The sequence below is a fragment of the Podarcis erhardii genome (genome assembly GCF_964252035.2).
Source record: "Podarcis erhardii genome assembly, chromosome: 7".
In the NCBI taxonomy this organism is placed as follows: Eukaryota; Metazoa; Chordata; class Lepidosauria; order Squamata; family Lacertidae; genus Podarcis; species Podarcis erhardii.
In genome coordinates, this window is record NC_138511.1 from 86,156,940 (window position 1) to 86,176,236 (window position 19,297).

Below are 19,297 nucleotides of genomic sequence, written 5' to 3' on the forward strand. Positions count from 1 at the left end.
TCACAATGCATAAAATACCACAATGCGTACAAAACCGTGTAAAAAGATCAAATTGAGAAACAAAGACACACAACTTAGAAAATTATTATTATTATTATTATTTCAAAAAAATCCCTGAACTCCTCTCTTCCCAACTGCTTCTGCTATTCTTATAGTCATGGTCTGGGAAAGGTTCTCAGGTTCTGGAGGGTGGGGCAAGACAGGTGGAAAAAGCCATTGCGTTATGGCCAGCAAAAAGTCTCTCTGCACAGAGAGAGTATTTGCAGTGGTAGACTGCTTGTGAATATAGAGGTCCCATTTAGCAGTAATGTTGTTGTTGTTGTTTAGTCGTTTAGTCGTGTCCGACTCTTTGTGACGCCCTGGACCAGAGCAAGCCAGGCACTCCTGTCTTCCACTGCCTCCCGCAGTTTGGTGAAACTCATGCTGGTAGCTTCGAGAACACTGTCCCACCATCTCGTCCTCTGTCGTCCCCTTCTCCTTGTGCCCTCCATCTTTCCCAACATCAGGGTCTTTTCCAGGGAGTCTTCTCTTCTCATGAGCTGGCCAAAGTATTGGAGTCTCAGCTTCAGGATCTGTCCTTCCAGTGAGCACTCAGGGCTGATTTCCTTCAGAATGGAGAGGTTTGATCTTCTTGCAGTCCATGGGACTCTCAAGAGTCTCCTCCAGGACCATAATTCAAGCAGTAATAGCTAGTGGCTATGTGACAGAACCCAATCTCCATTAGTGTCTGAGCCTTTTCCTTCGGCTGATGATATAATTTTTTTAGGGGAAAAAATTGAGGTTGGGTCAAATAGCAGTGAAGGGCTTTCTACCTGAACACGTGGGAAACTTGAAATGACAGTTGGAAGAAGTTCCGAATTTGGTAAATTTATTAAAACTGAAAATTTCACTGTGACTCTCAGTCACATTTCACATTGGGATTCCACTTGCCCATTTTTTTTGGGGGGGGTGCTTCTTTAACAATATCAATTCCATTTGAATTAAAAATGTAAGGTACATAAGCTTCTGCCTTGAATTTTAGCACTCATTATTGTTCGCCTTTGCAAAATTGCCCAGGCGAAGACAATGAAAACATTAATAACCTGAAAGCAAGATGGATCTATTTGTTATTGTTGTGTTTAAAAACCATCTATCATCTATCTATATCTATCTATCTATCTATCATTTAGCTAACTAGCTAGCTAGCTAGCTATCATCTCTTTCTCTCTAATCTATATCTATCTATCATCTATCTATCATCTATCATTTAGCTAACTAGCTAGCTATCATCTCTTTCTCTCTAATCTATATCTATCTATCATCAATCTATTGATCTATCATCTATCTATCTATCTATAATCTATCTATCATCTATCTCTATCTATCATCTAGCTAGCTAGCTAGCTATCATCTCTCTCTCTAATCTATCAATCATCTATCTATCAATCATCTATCTATCTATCTATCTATCTATCTATCATCTATCTATCTATCATTTAGCTAGCTAGCTATCATCTCTTTCTCTCTAATCTATATCTATCTATCATCTATCGATCGATCGATCGATCGATCAATCGATCATCTATCTATTCATCTATCGATCATCTAGCTAGCTATCATCTATCTATCTCTCTCTCTCTAATCTATATCTATCTATATCTATCTATCTATCTATCTATCTATCTATCTATCTATCTATCTTCTATCATCTATCATCTATCATCTATCATCTATCATCTATCATCTATCATCTATCATCTATCATCTATCATCTATCATCTATCATCTATCATCTATCATCTATCATCTATCCTCTATCTCTATCTCTATCTCTATCTCTATCTCTATCTCTATCTCTATCTATCTATCTATATCATCTATCGAGGGTGCTGATAGCATGCAGGAAGACTGTGTTTCTATTTCCCCCAATGGACCCTTTCCTCTTAACCAAGGGAGGGTTTGGCTAAAAAGAGCCCGGCTGGGGGTGGGGGTGTCTTTCTCCCACTTGAGGTTGTTGTGTGTGCAAGAGGCTGGCTCGTCCGACAGCTTTCCATTGTCAGTTGGTTGTGCCGTTGCTATGGCACAGCGAAGGGAAGGCCGCTTTGGGCTGAAAGCTGAAAACAAGGATTATGACAGAGGGAGGGTTAGGCGGCGGGGGGGGGGGGGAGTGTATGGAAGAGAGAGTTTATGTGGCTGGTAGAATAAGGGACAATGAAACAGGAATCCTGTCACCCCTGACAGCCGAGGAAGGGTCTTTTCTTGCCTTGAGAAGCTGGGAGGGAATGCCTCTCCCCCCCACAAAAAAAGGTTCACATCTAGAACTGCCTTATGCCAAGTCTAGCCCAGCAAACAGAGTTGAGACTAGAAGACGCCTGATTTTATTTGCTCATTTCATTTAAAGCATTTCATGCGCCTTTAAGAAGGTTCTCAGGGGCAGCTGACGAACACAATGATACGCGGTTTGTTTGGCGTCAAACATATAGGAAAAGAAAAGAAAATACAACTGAATGAAAATTAAAATTTCACACACAATGCAAAATATAAATGTGGGCTGTTTCATTCACAACCCCTAGAAAAAATAATGGCTATTACTGGTGCTGGTGGATAGTAAAATTATTTCAAATCTTTGTTTTAAATATCAGGGTATTGTCCTTGAGGTCTTAGGATAGCTTCATTTTAAAGCTGAACAAGTAACTAAGATTTTTAAAAAGAAAAGGATTGAAGGCCTTGACAGAAATGGCGCAGGAGGGAAAACACGCTCAGTGTCCTTTGAACACATAAAGTCTCAGGTTTAATTTCCAGAAGCAGCTCACCAAGTAATTATTATTATTATTATTATTATTATTATTATTATTATTATCCCGCCCTCCCCAGCCGAAGCCAGGCTCAGAGCGGCTAACAACAGTAAAACGATAAAACATTCTAAAATCATTTCATTATAAAAATAATTCCAATCAAATTAATGGCAACCATTGGGCTAGAAGTTCTGTGAGGATTGCCAAAGGAGGGGGTCAGACTGTGCCTTGGCCAAAGGCCTGGTGGAACAGCTCTGTCTTGCAGGCCCTGCAGAAAGATGTCAAGTCCCGCAGGGCCCTAGTCTCTTGGGACAGAGCGTTCCACCAGATCAGTAGGGCTGATCATGTCTCCTTTGAAAGCCTGTAGGAGAGCTGTTGCCAGTCAGAGAAGACAGCACTGGGGTCGATGGAGCGCTGCAATTTGACATGGTCCCTAGGAGAGGTCAGCCTATGACTGGAACAGACCCAGCGAGGCATCAGTCTGAACGACTACCTGCAAGGATGTCACAGCAAGGATTTCATGAGAGACTAATTTTAGCACTAAAGTATCTGGAAACAGGGCACAAATTGGGGCAGGTCACTCAGAGTGCTTATGAGTTAAACTAGCAGATGAGGACTGATGCCCTTCGGCCGGGCCTTTGCGGCCAACCCCAGATTACTGGTCCGCAGGACACTGCCCCGCTCCCCAAATATTTGGCAGCCTTGTTCCTGGTTACAGTCGTAACTTGGTTTCCGAACAGCTTAGTTCTCAAATGTTTTGGCTCCCGGACGCCGCAAACCCGGAAGTGAGTGTTCCGGTTTGCGAACTATTTTTGGAAGCCAAACACCTGACAGGGCTTCCGTGGCTTCCAATTGGCTGCAGGAGCTTCCCATCATCCCTGACTGCTGGTCTTGTTAGCTAGGGATGATGGGAGTTGTAGTCCCAAAACAGCTGGAGGGCTGAGTTTGGGGATGCCTGAGATAGTCCACCATCTGCCTCTGCAGCTTCAAACTCCTCTTTCTTTTTACACTCATTGCATTTGTGCCTGGGGTGGGGGCAGCGGGGGGCACATACAGCAATGACCAGAATTGTGGAGCCTTGTTAATGTCATCTGGGTCAGGTTTTCTGCCCCTTCTTTGACCACAGGAGTGTCTTCAACATCTATTTTCAGAGCTGGCCGGGCTCTCCTGCCTGGAGGAGACAATTCACAGATTACATGGCTTTCCCCTGAGTTCAGGTAAAGCACCCGGCTGCCAGCAGAGAAAGACTTTCTCCTCTGGTTCCCTGCTCTCTCCTGGTCCCTTTGCCACTAATCCAGCGCCCTTGCTCTCTGGGTTGGACGAGGCGACGGATTTCGGGAGGTGCCTGTCGCTCAATTACATAAGAGCATTTCCTTGCTAAATCTGCACGGCTTTCTGCTTTGTCGGCAGTTATATAAAGGCATTGGGGTGGCCGGGGTTGAGGAGACCCCTCCCTCTCCGTCAGAAAGCCCCTGAAGCCATCTCTGCGAACACCCACTCTTCCACCTCCTCCCCCTTCGCCCCATGTGCCAACTTTCCTCGCATCATCTTCTGCCGCTGCCTTCCAACCGTTCGGCAAAGTCTGCCGAAATCTCCAAAGCCAGAACAGGCTCACTGGAAAGGAAGCCCAAAATCAGGGGTCAGCAAGCTTTTTCAGCAGGTCCGCTGTCCCTTAGACCTTGTGGGGGGCCGGACTATATTTTTTTTGGGGGGGGATGAACGAAATCCTTTGCCCCACAAATAACCCAGAGCTGCATTTTAAATAAAAGCACACATTCTACTCATGTAAAAAACACCAGGCAGGCCCCACAAATAACCCAGAAATGCGTTTTAAATAAAAGCACACATTCTATTGATTTAAAAACATGCTGATTCCCGGACCCTCCGCAAACCGGATTGAGAAGGTGATTGGGCCGGATCCTGTCCCCGGGCCTTAGTTTGCCTTTGTTGTTGTTGTTTAGTCGTGTCTGACTCTTCGTGACCCCATGGACCAGAGCACACCAGGCACTCCTGTCTTCCACTGCCTCCCGCAGTTTGGTCAAACTCATGCTGGTAGCTTCGAGAACACTGTCCAACCATCTCCTCCTCTGTCGTCCCCTTCTCCTTGTGCCCTCCATCTTTCCCAACATCAGGGTCTTTTCCAGGGAGTCTTATCTTCTCATAAGGTGGCCAAAGTATTGGAGTCTCAGCTTCAGGATCTGTCCTTCCAGTGAGCACTCAGGGCTGATTTCCTTCAGAATGGAGAGGTTTGATCTTCTTGCAGTCCATGGGACTCTCAAGAGTCTCCTCCAGCACCAGAATTCAAAAGCATCAATTCTATGGCGACCAGCCTTCTTTATGGTCCAGCTCTCACTTCCATAAAGGTAAAGGTAAAGGGACCGCTGACGATTAGGTCCAGTTGCGGACGACTCTGGGGTTGCAGCACTCATCTTGCTTTATTGGCTGAGGGAGCCGGCGTACAGCTTCCGGGTCATGTGGCCAGCATGAATAAGCCACTTCTGGTGAACCAGAGCAGCGCACGGAAACACCATTTACTTATTTATCTACTTGCACTTCATGCTTTCGAACTGCTAAGTTGGCAGGAGCAGGGACCGAGCAACGGGAGCTCTCCCCGTTGCGGGGATTCGAACTGCCGACCTTCTGATCAGCAAGTTCTAGGTTCTGTGGTTTAACCCACAGCGCCACCCGTGTCCCTCTCACTTCCATACCCATGCCCAAAATGCTTGTCTTAAACATGTTCCTCCACACATTTCATGGCATTTCCTCTCCTTCCTTGCCCCTTGCTCTTTATTTTGGGGTATAATTCTGCATAAGAATGAAACGCGGCATTGCCTGCACAGCTACTCAGAATTAATCTCCCTTTCGTTGTTATTATTTTAATGAGAAAAAGGCAAGTTTCTGGATCTCGTGGTCGTGGAAATCTGTTAGGTTGGTTGGGAGCAGCGCCTGTAGAAATCTCAGAAGCCAGTGGAGTTACTACAACTAATCCAGAATGCGGCAGCTAGACTGGTGACTGGGAGCGGCTGCCGAGACCATATAACACCGGTCTTGAAAGACCTACATTGGCTCCCAGTACATTTCTGAGCACAATTCAAAGTGTTGGTGCTGACCTTTAAAGCCCTAAACGGCCTCGGTCCAGTAAATCTGAAGGAGCGTCTCCTCCCCCATCGTTCTGCCCGGACACTGAGGTCCAGCTCCGAGGGCCTTCTGGCGGTTCCCTCACTGCGAGAGGCCAAGTTACAGGGAACCAGGCAGAGGGCCTTCTCGGTAGTGGCGCTCGCCTTGTGGAACGCCCTCCCATCAGATGTCAAAGCGATAAACATCTACCTGACATTCAGAAGACATCTGAAGGCAGCCCTGTTCAGGGAAGTTTTTAATATGTGACATTTTAGTGTATCTTTCATCTTTGTTGGAAGCCGCCCAGAGTGGCTGGGGAAACCCAGCCAGATGGGCGGGGTACAAATAATAAATTATTATTATTATTATTATTATTATTATTATTATTACTGAATAAGATTTCGGGAGAGGGCCTTAACTCCTTGGAAGATCATCTGCTTTGCATGTAGATGGACCCAGGTTTTATCTCCAGCAGGGCCAGGTAAGAAAGGTCTGAAACCCTGGAGAGCTGCTGCCAGCCAGTGTAGACAACATCAGTGCAGGCAAGATCAAGGGTCTGATTGTGTGTAAAGTCTTCACTGACTAGGAAAGGTGGCTTCCATGTTTGCAGTAGCTCTCTTAGAGTTCCCCTTAACCAGCAAGAGCTGACTGGCCTAAGCAAAGACCGAAAAATCATGCAGGTAGTACAGTGGTACCTCGGGTTACATACACTTCAGGTTACACACTCCGCTAACCTAAAAATAGTGCTTCAGGTTAAGAACTTTGCTTCAGGATAAGAACAGAAATCAGGCTCCAGCGGTGTGGCGGCAGCAGGAGGCCCCATTAGCTAAAGTGGTGCTTCAGGTTAAGAACAGTTTCAGGTTAAGTACGGACCTCCGGAATAAATTAAGTACTTAACCTGAGGTACCACTGTAGTAATAATAATAATTTATTATTTATACCCCGCCCATCTGGCTGGGTTTCCCCAGCCACACTGGGCGGTTCCCAACAAAATATTACAAACACGATAAAACATTAAAAACTTGGCTAAACAGGGCTGCCTTCAGAAGTCTTCTAAAAGTCAGATAGTTTATTTTCTTGACATCTGATGGTAGGGCGTTCCACAGGGCGGGCGCCACTATTGAGAAGGCCCTCTGCCTGGTTCCTTGTAACCTCACTTCTCACAGTGAGGGAACCACCAAAGGCCCTCGGTGCTGGACCTCAGTGTCTGGGCAGAACGATGGGGGTGGAGACGCTTCTTCAGGTATTCTGGGCCGAGGCCGTTTAGGGCTTTAAACACTTTGAATTGAGCACGAACACTTTGAATTGTGCTCAGAAACATACTGGGAGCCAATCTAGGTCTTTCAGGACCAATGTTATATGGTCCTGGCGGCCGCTCCCAGTCACCAGTCTAGCTGCTGCATTCTGGATTAGTTCCAGTTTCTGGGTCACATTCAAAGGTAGACCCATGCAGAGTGCAATGCAATAGACCAAGCGGGAGATAACTAGAGCATGCACCACTCTGGTGAGATAGTCGGCAGGCAGGTAGGGTCTCAGCCGGCATACCAGATGGAGCTGGCAGACAGCTGCCCTGGACACAGAATTGACCTGCGCCTCCATGGACAGCTGTGAGTCCTAGGCTGCATATTTCATGTAGGTTCCAGAATTTGACTCCCAAGGGGAGTCAGAATTCTGATTCTCCTTTCCCCTCTTTTCTTCTTAGCTCAAAGCCCTGGCTGTAAGCAGAGCAAGTTAAGAGCAGTGGACTCGTAATCTGGTGAACTGGGTTCGCGTCTCCGCTCCTCCACATGCAGCTGCTGGGTGTCCTTGGGCTAGTCATGCTTCTTTGAAGTCTCTCTCTCTTTTTTTTTTTTTTTAAATAATTTTTATTGGTTTTACAACATAAACAAAAAACAAACAAACATAACACGACTTCCCCAAACCTCCCCTTCACTGCACCCTTATTTTAAAATTTTTTAGCAATTCTTCATCCCTTTTTATATTTAATTCTCTTTAAAATTTTTTTTATAAATTTCAATTTTTATAGCTGTAATTCTTTGTATCCAATCCCTTGACATCTTAACATTCCGTAATTTTACAACAATTTTTAAGGTAAATTTTGAATTTTTTCCAGTCCTCTTCCACTGTCTCTCTCCTCTGGTCACGGATTCTGCCGGTCATCTCTGCCAGTCCCATAAATTCAGTCACCTTGGTCTGCCATTCTTCCAGAGTAGGTAGTTCTTTAGTCTTCCAATACTTCGCCAAAAGAATTCTTGCTGCTGTTGTTGCGTACATAAAAAACGTTCTATCTTTCTTTGGAACCGTTTGGACTACCATGCCCAAGAGAAAGGCCTCTGGTTTCTTTACAAATGTCCACTTAAGGATTTTCTTAATTTCATTATAGATCATTTCCCAGTAGGCCTTAATCTTCGGGCAGGTCCACCAAAGGTGATAAAAAGTTCCTTCACATTCATTACACTTCCAACAGTTATTGTTGGGCAAATGGTATATTTTTGCAAGCTTAACTGGGGTCATGTACCACCTATAGATCATTTTCATGCTTCTTTGAAGTCTCTCAGCCCCACTCACCTCACAGAGTGTTTGTTGTGGGGAAGGAGGGGAAAGGAGATTGTTAGATGCTTTGAGACTCCTTAGGGTAGTGATAAAACAGGATATCAAATCCAAACTCCTCCTTTTCTTCTTCTTCTTCTTCTTCTTCTTCTTCTTCTTCTTCTTCGTGCATGCCTCAGTTTCTCCCAAGGCTAGGATAAAGGTAAAGGGACCTCTGACTGTTAGGTCCAGTTGCGGACAACTCTGGGGTTGCGGCGCTCATCTTGCTTTATTGGCTGAGGGAGCCGGCGTACAGCTTCCGGGTCATGTGGCCTGCATGACTAAGCCGCTTCTGGCGAACCAGAGCAGCACACGGAAACACCATTTACCTTCCCGCCGGAGTGGTACCTATTTATCTACTTGCACTTTGACGTGCTTTCGAACTGCTAGATTGGCAGGAGCAGGGACCGGGCAACAGGAGCTCACCCCGTCGCGGGGATTCGAACCGCCGACCTTCTGATCGGCAAGACCTAGTCCTACTAGCGTAATTTGTTGATTACAGTTGCTCTTCAAATAATTCATATACTTCTTCCAATCTTCTGTGAATCTCTGGTCCCGCAGCTTTCAAATCCTTCCTGTCATTTTGTCCAATTCTGCATAGTCCATTAATTTCATCTGCCATTCTTTCGTCGGAATATCTTCTTGCTTCCATTTCTGGGCTAACAATACTCTTGCTGCTGTTGTTGCATATAAGAACAATTTGACATCTTGTCTGTTAATGTCTTGGCCTCTGTGCCAGATATTAGCTGCCCCCGCCTTGCCCCAAATGACAAGGTTTCAGTTCGCTACCCAAAATTCTAGACGAACCACATGGAGGTTTCAATTCATTTTTGATTCGTTGGTTGCGTTTCTGTGCGTCTTCTCACTCACACATCCCAAAGTGGCTTACAAACAATCAGGACAACGTAATCGAACATCACAATCGCATCATAGATCGAGGTAAAGGTACCCCTGCCTGTATGGTTTAGTCATGTCCGACTCTAGGGTTGTGGGCCCATCTCACTTAAGAGGCCAGGGGCCAGCGCTGTCCAGAGACACTTCCGGGTCACGTGGCCAGGGTGACGAAGCTGCTCTGGCAAGCCGGTACCAGCGCAGCACACGGAAACGCCATTTACCTTCCCGCTATAAAGCGGTACCTATTTATCTACTTGCACTTAGGGGTGCTTTCGAACTGCTAGATTGGCAGGAGCAGGGACCGGGCAATGGGAGCTCACCCCGTCGCGGGGATTCGAACCGCCGACCTTCTGATCGGCAAGCCCTAGGCTCTGTGGTTTAACCCACAGTGCCACCCGCCACTGGCTAGGATGCCTGGAGCCAAGCCCTAGGCGGTCTCACTTTAACTCCCGGATATCTCAGTTGGTTAGCGCATCATGGTGATAATGTAGGTTCAAACCCGCACAGAGAAAGAAACCACTGGTGACCTAGAACAGTCTCAAGCTGGGTGCTCCTGGAAGAATCTGGGGTGCCCCTCCTTCAGGAGCTATTAGGGTGGTTGGGTGAACACAACCACCCTGAACTTGCTGGACCCAACTTTTCCTGAGAGCAGATGAAGACCAGCACTTGAATGTGAGGGTTGGGGGCTGTTGCTCTCCGTGGTGCTGAATATCTCCTTCCTTTGCACTGATAAACTATATGCATTTCACCCCCTGGATGGCAAAAAAGGTCACGGCGGGGAAAGTTCATAAATACATAAATAAGGAGGGGTGGAGTTTGTGGGATTAATGGCAGGCAGGTGAGTTAGGACTTGAGTCTTTAGGAAAGCATAGAAAACCACATTCCTTGTAGAGCTTTCATCAGGTTCTGAAGGTGAATCTCTTTACCGTGGCCACTGAGGTATATTTGCGGAGTTATATCTTCGTGACCCCCTGGACCAGAGCACGCCAGGCACTCCTGTCTTCCACTCCCTCCCGCAGTTTGGTCAGACTCATGCTGGTAGCTTCGAGAACACTGTCCCACCATCTCGTCCTCTGTCATCCCCTTCTCCTTGTGCCCTCCATCTTTCCCAACATCAGGGTCTTTTCCAGGGAGTCTTCTCTTCTCATGAGGGGGCCAAAGTATTATATAATAATAATAATAATAATAATAATAATAATAATAATAATAATTTATTATTTATACCCCGCCCATCTGGCTGGGCTTCCCCAGCCACTCTGGGCAGCTTCCAAAAAATAATAAAATATTGTAATACATCAAAAATTAAAAGCTTCCCTAAACACGGCTGCCTTCAGATGACTTCTAAAAGTCTGGTGAGGGTGCCACCACCAAGAAGGCCCTCTGCCTGGTTCCCTGTAACTTGGCTTCTCGCAGTGAGGGAACCGCCAGAAGGCCCTCGGAGCTGGACCTCAGTGTCCGGGCAGAAGGATGGGGGTGGAGACGCTCCTTCAGGTATACTGGACCGAGGCCATTTAGGGCTTTAAAGGTTAGCACCAACACTTTGAATTGTGCTTGGAAATGTACTTGGAGTTGCGGAGTTATATTTGCAAATTGTTTTAACTTATTTGAATATTATTATTATTATTATTATTATTATTATTATTATTATTATTATAATATTGTTGTAACCCACTCTTGGGACCTTATGGAGAAGGTTGGGTATGAGATCTTATAAATTAAACCGTAAAATTAATTAAATAAAAACAGCATAAGGACGCCTTTCTCCCCTTTCCTTGCAAGGGGGTGAACTAGGTGGGGCTCAGAATCCCCTTCAACATGACAATTCTATTATCCTGCAATTCCCTACCGCTGCCATGGCAAAATAAAGCCCTGCACATCCTTTTCCAGACTCACTCTTCCCTTTCAGTAAGGCACCTCTTCAACGATAAGGAAATAGAACTTGCACCTCAGTTTCGTGCAAGGGAAAAGCAGGATTCTGATGGGAGCCCGCTCTCGGTTTCTGCATGCCTGTCCCACATTCCTGGGATGTCACAAGATTCTCCCAGGGAAGTGCTGTGCCAAGGACTTCCTCTTCCTGTCATGTGCTGGTCTGCAGTACATAAAGCTGTGATAAGATGGTGATTCGCAGCCCTCCTTCGAGCCATAGAATTGAAAAGATTTGCGTGGGTGGCAAGATACAGTGGTGCCTCGCAAGACGAAATTAATCCGTTCCCTGAGGCTCTTCGTCTAGCGGTTTTTTCGTCTTGCGAAGCAAGCCCATTGACAGCTTAGCGGATTAGCGCTATTAGCGGTTTAGCGGCTTTTAGCAGATCAGCTGATAAGCGGCTTAGCGGCTTAGGAAAAGGGGGGAAAAGGGGGGCGGGAAACCAGCAGGAACTCGCAAGACATTTCGTCTTGCGAAGCAAGCCCATAGGGAAATTCGTTTTGCGAAGCGCCTCCAAAACGGAAAACCCTTTCGTCTAGCGGGTTTTCTGTCTTGTGAGGTGTTCGTCTTGCGGGGCACCACTGTATAAGAGTCCCTCTACCCTTCCCTCCCGACTTTCTTAAAGATCAAGTCCTCTGCGCCAGATTTTTTTTATATATATAAATTTTTATTAGTTTTTTAACATATCATTTTCAACAGAAATTAAGCATACTTTTACATCTTATTCAATTTTTTTGACTTCCATCGGTCCTGTCTGAAAATTTTCCAATCTAATCTCTTAGTATGCATTTCTTATTTTCCCTATTACTGTGGTACCTCGGGTTACACACGCTTCGGGTTACACACACTTCAGGTTACAGACTTTGCTAACTCAGAAATATTACCTTGGGTTAAGAACTTTGCTTCGGGATGAGAACAGAAATCATGCTGCGGCGGCACGGCAGCAGCAGGAGGCCCCATTAGCTAAAGTGGTGCTTCAGGTTAAGAACAGTTTCAGGTTAAGAACTGACCTCCGGAACGAATTAAGTACTTAACCCGAGGTACCACTGTACATTTCAAACTCATAACCAATATCTCTATCTTTTTCTACTTTGTAACACTTCGTATATTTCTCCTTACAAACTTCTTGTAGTCCTACTAGCGTAATTTGTTGATTACAATTGCTCTTCAAATAATTCATTTTTATTTTTGTTTCGCTATTTGTATGAAAATGGGGAAAGCCGTGGAAGGGAAATTTTGGTCGACTTTAGGAAAAATGTTTAAGAATGAGACAAATGACAAGGTCTTAGTTCGCTACCCAAAATTCTAGACGAACCACATGGAGGTTTCGATTCATTTTCGATTCGTTGGTTGCGTTTCTGTGCCTCTTCTTGCTCACACATCCCAAAGTGGCTTACAAACAATCAGGACAACGTAATCGAACATCACAATCACATCATAGATCGTAGGGTAAAGGTAAAGGTAAAGGTACCCCTGCCTGTACGGGCTAGTCGTGTCCGACTCTAGGGTTGTGCGCCCATCTCACTTAAGAGGCCGGGGGCCAGCGCTGTCCGGAGACACTTCTGGGTCACGTGGCCAGCGTGACGAAGCTGCTCTGGCGAGCCAGCACCAGCGCAGCACACGGAAACGCCGTTTACCTTCCCGCTATAAAGCAGTACCTATTTATCTACTTGCACTTAGGGGTGCTTTCGAACTGCTAGGTGGGCAGGAGCTGGGACCGAATGACGGGAGCTCACCCCGCCGCGGGGATTCAAACTGCCGACCATGCGATCGGCTAGTCCTAGGCGCTGAGGTTTTACCCACAGCGCCACCCGTGTCCCTAGATCGTAGGGAATCATCTCCAAATCATCAGCGAAACAACTGCCTTCTATAAAACACTATTAACGAAACAACTAAAAATAATAATAAGCTTAGCAGCAGACCCACAACAAAAGGCATATTGTAAGAGTCCCAATGCACTACAACCCTCATAATCCACAAGAGAATATTAATGACAGCACCAGTCTGGCAACCCAGAACAAACTAAGTGCTACGTCATGTGAATTTTAAAACAAATAAATAAATTCCAGAGGTGGTGCCCTGATTGCAGCGGGATTAAATCTCTTTGGTGCGGCCCTCCAGCTGCCAGGTGGTTTGTGTGGCTTTTTCAGAATATTTTGAAATCGGGAATTTGCCTCGATGTCGCAGATCAATTCCAATCTAGCGGATCTGACCGAAATTTAGTTAACATGGTTAAAAGGAAGGTGCCAAGATTAGTTTGCAAGTTGCATGAATATCACAAAAGTCCTCTCCACCCCCCAATAGCTAAAAGGTGGTTGGGCTGAAATATTTGATGGTTGGGGGAATCAATGAAGTAAGCTTAATGTAGTTCAAATGTTATATGCAAGCAAATACTAATTTTAGCCTGTCCAAAGATCTGTGCATAAGAGAAATGCATGCTTCATAAACAGCAGTTGGCTTGCAGAAGGTAATCACAGGCTCGGGATGGCTCAGTTCAATCTATAGCATTTACTCCTGTGTTTATTTTTTAAAAATAGTTTTCATTTGATTTTTCAAATATAGATTCATAACAAAACCAAATACATCTCCCTATACAGAGATTTCTCTGAATCTCGAGACCTCCCCCTCATGTCAGCGTTTTCAACCGCATATAATATCAAATCTGCATTTTATATCTATCCATATTATCCATAGAGTTTGTTACATTACAAGTGAGATTAAAATCCTGCTCATGTTTTCATCTGCTTACAGTGGTCTCTTAAATAATAATTGTTTCCCATTCTTTCTTGAAGTTCTTGGTTACTGAACTTTCCGGTCAGTTTTTGCCATTTCGGCGTAATCCAGCAGTTTACTTTGCCGTTCCTCTTTACTTCTTTCCTTCTCTTACTTCCGTGTTTTAACTCTGTGGTCCTTCTGCCATTCTGCTAAGGTAGCCTTGCAGCCTGTGGAACCTAAGCAGTTTGAAGGCCCTATACGTGGGAAAGCAGGAATATATATTAAGGTTACCAGATTTTTTTCAAAGAATCTGGGGACACTTTTTTTTTAAAAAAAAAAGAGAGAAAAGTTATTTAAAAATAATAATTAAGAAGTAATATCTTCTCTGCTGTGGTCTCACTGCTGTGTGTCGCACGGCCTTCCTCTGGGCCCCGGCCTGTTCTCTTGGTGCGCTAGCCGCCATGGAGTAGGCTCGGGTCAGGCCTGGGTTCGACCATGTGTCCTTGCCCTCCTGGTGCTCTCCAACCTCTCCTCCTCAGTGGCGGTGGTGGCGTGGCAAGGTTGGGGCTCCGCTCTTTTTTCTCCTTCCTCTTTCTCTCTCTTCCTTCTCCTTCTCCTCTCCTCCTTCTCCCTGCATCAGCTCCAGGGTTTTCCTGGCCCCGGAGCGCCGCTGGGCAGTCGGCCGGGAGGCTGGGCGCTCTCACTCCCAGTTCAATTTGGGTTGTGGGGGGGTGTGCCAGCAGTTCCCCCAGTTGGCACACCGGGCATCCCTAGTTCCCCCTCGGCAGTGGCAGCGGCAGTGGCAGTCTCAGCAGCCTGGAGCCAGCCTGGTAGCACAGTTGGCTCTGGCTGGTTTCAGGAGCTTCGTCAACAATGTTTAGGCAACACGATGACCATATACATATATAATAGACAATCTATAGAATTCCTTCAAACAATAACAAGTTAAAAATGAAATCTTAGACTCAAAGTCTCTGAAAGTTTTTAAATGAAGCGAGGTACCAAAGATAAGCTGTGAAGCTTTGTGTATTCAGCAAATATAATGTCCAACACTGAACAGAGATTCCGGATATTGACTAGTGTTTCGCAGATCTTTGTCAGTGTGGTGGGAGAATATAGAATTGTTTCATAAACTGAAAATAAAATTTTCAGTTAGACGATGACCTGCATGACATATCACTTTACAAAAATTATAAACTGTGATACAAACAGTAATGAAAGAGTACATACCTCATCTTATTTCGTCAATGAAAATATCAAATGCTGTGTGTCAGAGCTGCCTCTAGGTCCCAGCTCACAGAGGACCAACGCCCAGTTGATGTAATGTACAAGAGTCTTTATTGAAGTTTAGTTTCCATTTCAAACCCCAAAGCGTGCAGCCCTACGTCTTGGCCCTAGACCGGCGAAGTCCCCTCTGAGTCACTACCCCTTCCGCACCAGTTTAAGATCCTAGCCCGGCTCCACCTCCTGTGCTGTTCCTTCCTCCTCTGGGTCCTTCTGCCCCCTGGGGTTTCCTCCCTCCTGGACTCCTCTGACGCTGACCCCCCTGAGTCTTGCCCTTCCTTCCGGCGGGCTTTAGGACCTGGCTCCCTATCCGGGCTACCTGCTGTGCCGCTCGCCTGTACATTTGAACTTGGCGCGCGCGCCCAGCCGGTGACTTTCCTCTTGACCGTTTCCCCGCTCTCCGATGGAGGCGTGGCCAATCCTGACTCATCTCCTCCCTCTGGTGGTGAGGAGACTGGTCCCGATGCCTGGGACTCCTCCCCCCCACTACCCTCTGGTGGGGACGCTGGTCCTGATTTCCAACTGCTGCTCAGGGAGTCCCCGCTGGCCCCTTCCTTCTGGGGTTTCCCCCTTGGCACCCCCCTTGCCCTGGCCATCGGCGCTCCTCTCTGTGAATCCTCCGATTCGCTGGAGAGACTCGTGGAATCTCTCTGACCACTGTCACTGCCTACACCCCCCTCGGATTCCTCCTCCTCACTTTCCATTTGCTCCTTCTCCTGTGTCTCTGCTCCTGAACCCCTGACACTGTGGAACAGTGCTCATGTAATAATGTAGTCACTGCTACTAACAATATTTTTTGAGAAACATATAAAGCTGACTCCAGGTGATGCTAATAACAATGAGGTTGAGTTTAAAGGTACAGTGCTTCAGGAGCTGCCCGCTGCCATGGCGCCTGCCATGTTGCCTTGCCGGAAGTCCCCATATGATGTGTCTTGTGCCGTTGAACCCATCACACAACATTCATTCCCTACTAATAAATCAGCAACACTTAAAATATAAATCCGGGGACATTCCAGGGACGGATGATAGATTTGTAAATCCGGGGACTGTCCCCGGGAAACGGGGACATCTGGAAACCATAATATATATAGGTAAAGGTAAAGGGACCCCTGAGCATTATGTCCAGTCGTGACCGACTCTGGGGTTGCGGCGCTCATCTCGCTTTATTGGCTGAGGGAGCCGGCATACAGCTTCCGGGTCATGTGGCCAGCATGACTAAGCCGCTTCTGGCGAACCACATCACCACACGGAATCACCGTTTACCTTTCCGCCGGAGCGGTACCTATGTATCTACTTGCACTGGTGTGCTTTCGAACTGCTAGGTGGGCAGGAGCAGGGACCGGGCAACGGGAGATCACCCCGTTGTGGGGATTTGAACCGCCGAACTTCTGATCGGCAAGTCCTAGGCTCTGTGGTTTAACCCACAGCGCCACCCACGTCCCTGTAATATATATACCTGTACGTATAAGTGAAACCTCAAACTCCTCCTCTTCTTCTCTCGTTTCCCCCCAACACAGGCCAAGGTGATTGTTCCCAACAGCACAGCCGGGCTGATCATTGGCAAAGGCGGGGCCACGGTCAAGGCCATCATGGAGCAATCTGGAGCCTGGGTGCAGCTGAGCCAGAAGCCTGAGGGCATCAACCTCCAGGAACGCGTGGTGACCATCAGCGGCGAGCCCGAGCAGATCCACAAGGCGGTGGACATCATCGTGCAGAAGATCCAGGAGGACCCGCAGAGCAGCAGCTGCCTCAACATCAGCTATGCCAACATTGCTGGCCCCGTGGCCAACTCCAACCCCACCGGATCCCCTTACGCCAACTCCACGGACGTGCTGCCCGCCGCCGCGGCCGCAGCCACCGCTTCGGGCCTGCTGGGCCACACCAGCCTCGCCGGGGTGGGAGCGTTCCCGGCCGCCCTGCCGGGCTTCTCTGGCAGTGACCTTTTGGCCATCAGCACGGCTCTCAACACCTTGGCAAGCTATGGATACAACACCAGCTCTCTGGGGCTCGGCCTCAACTCAGCTGCCGCTTCTGGAGTGCTGGCTGCCGTGGCCGCCGGCGCAAATCCAGCCGCTGCCGCCGCCGCCAACCTCTTGGCTTCCTACGCCAACGAAGCCTCCACCAGTACCACCACCCCAGCCGGCGCCGTGGGGGCCTTCACGTTGGGTTCCCTAGCCGCTGCCACCGGGGCAGCCAACGGCTACTTGGGGACAGCCTCTCCACTGGTGGCCAGCTCCTTCTTGGCCACGGAGAAGCTGGTGGAAAGCGCCAAAGATATGGTGGAGATTGCCGTTCCGGAGAACCTAGTGGGTGCCATTTTGGGGAAAGGCGGCAAGACGTTGGTGGAGTATCAGGAGCTGACGGGCGCCCGCATCCAGATTTCCAAAAAGGGGGAGTTTATCCCGGGTACTAGGAACCGTAAAGTCACCATCACAGGCACTCCAGCCGCTACGCAAGCGGCGCAGTATCTTATCAGCCAGCGAGTAACGTATGAGCAAGGAGTCCGAGCCACCAACCCGCAGAAAGTGGGATAAGAGAAGGCCGGAGGGAAGTCTGGGGGAAGGAGTAGAATTCAAGTCAATTCTTTAATCATTAAAATTGTAACCTACCCAACACCAGCCCCAGTCCAGTGTCCATCTCTCTCTCTTACACACACACACACACACACACACACACACACACACACACACACCCCTCTGGTTGGGAAGCAGCCCAGCATTCGTTTTCCTGGACCTTTATTTCGCCAATGGTGCAACCTGTTTGTGTGTGTGTGTAAATATACAGATATATATACATATATACACACATATATATGTATATATATATGGCGACATTTTCTTTTCTTTTTGAGTTGATATGGATTTTAATAGAAAAAAAAACATTTTTTAAGAAAACAAGAAATTCCTCTTTCTTTCCCTCTTTCTTTCTGAGTTTCTTAACCAAGAATCACGATTGCGGGGAGGGGAGATCTGTCTCGTAATGTTTCTTGGCCCCCAACTACCCAGAGTGTAGATCAACTTCCGAATTCCTTGACGGGGAGTGGGCACCTTGTATCCCTCTTCTGGGCCCACACAGAGCATCAACCTCTGTGGATGCTCCGTAGGCGGGGTTTTCAGAATATATAGCTCTATATCGAGGGAAGCAGAGATGGGGTTCATATCATGGCACAACGGTTCACAAAGTGACATCTGCCCCATGACCTTGAACTCTGAAATTGATGCAGCTTTTTGTCTAATACACCTGCATTTCGTAGTGAAGGTAAACGTGGGTTTTTCCTACCTGTAGGTAGCGTGGCTCATTCTAAGGTGAGGGTGAGGTGTTGGACTAGAATGGGCTCTGCGTTGGGCAAACGGCTTGGTTGAGTTGATAGGCTTTTCCCCCTTTGATTTCCGCTTTCTTGTTTTTGTCCGTTTGTTTGTTTTCCAATTCTTCTATGCATAGTTTCATTTCGGAGGGGAGGGGAAGCGTGTACGTCCTTCCCCCCCTCCCCCTGTTTCTCAGCCCTACTAATCAGAAGAAACAAAACAAAAAGGCAAGGTAAATTTGTTCAGAAAGTTGTAGGTAATGGTGTCTTTATCCCTGTTTATACTGAGGATAATTTTTGGTGAGCCGCGAGTCTTGACGGAGCTCTGAGCTTGTGAGCTTGCTCCTCCTGCGAATGGATGAGCGCCAGCGTTGTAAGAGGGGCGGCACGAATGTAGAACGGGGTCAAAGTAGCAGGGCCTCGTTTCTGCGGATGCGGAAGTCACACTCCCATCCCCGTGACAGGTGATTCAAGCTATTTTCTCCCTGGGTGTCACGAGACGGAGGCCTCCTTTGATGTGCTTGGCTACTTCCTGTTGTGGCGCCTCTCAGGAATCTCGATTTCTCAGCATCGGGGAGTGGCACTTCCTGCGAGGCTACAATACCCCACATAGGCAAAGCCTCTGTTTTCTTGCGTTCGGAGAGCAAACAGAAAGGAGCTTCACTCGGTTTCTCAGAGCTTCCCTCGGTTTTGCGG

The 19,297-nt window shown here is 47.2% G+C and overlaps 1 protein-coding gene across 2 annotated transcripts in view; it reads left to right on the forward strand.

Annotated features, from left to right (window-relative positions):
* The window catches only part of NOVA2 (NOVA alternative splicing regulator 2), a 73,509-nt gene extending 54,681 nt beyond the window's left edge, over nt 1-18,828 (forward strand). For both annotated transcript variants that reach the window (XM_081869167.1, XM_081869168.1), the window contains one exon: nt 16,815-18,828. In XM_081869167.1, coding sequence (XP_081725293.1) covers nt 16,815-17,831 — 1,017 coding nt within the window. In that variant the 3' untranslated portion in view covers nt 17,832-18,828. The remainder of the gene's footprint in view (nt 1-16,814) is intronic.
* The last annotated feature ends 469 nt before the right edge of the window (nt 18,829-19,297 follow it).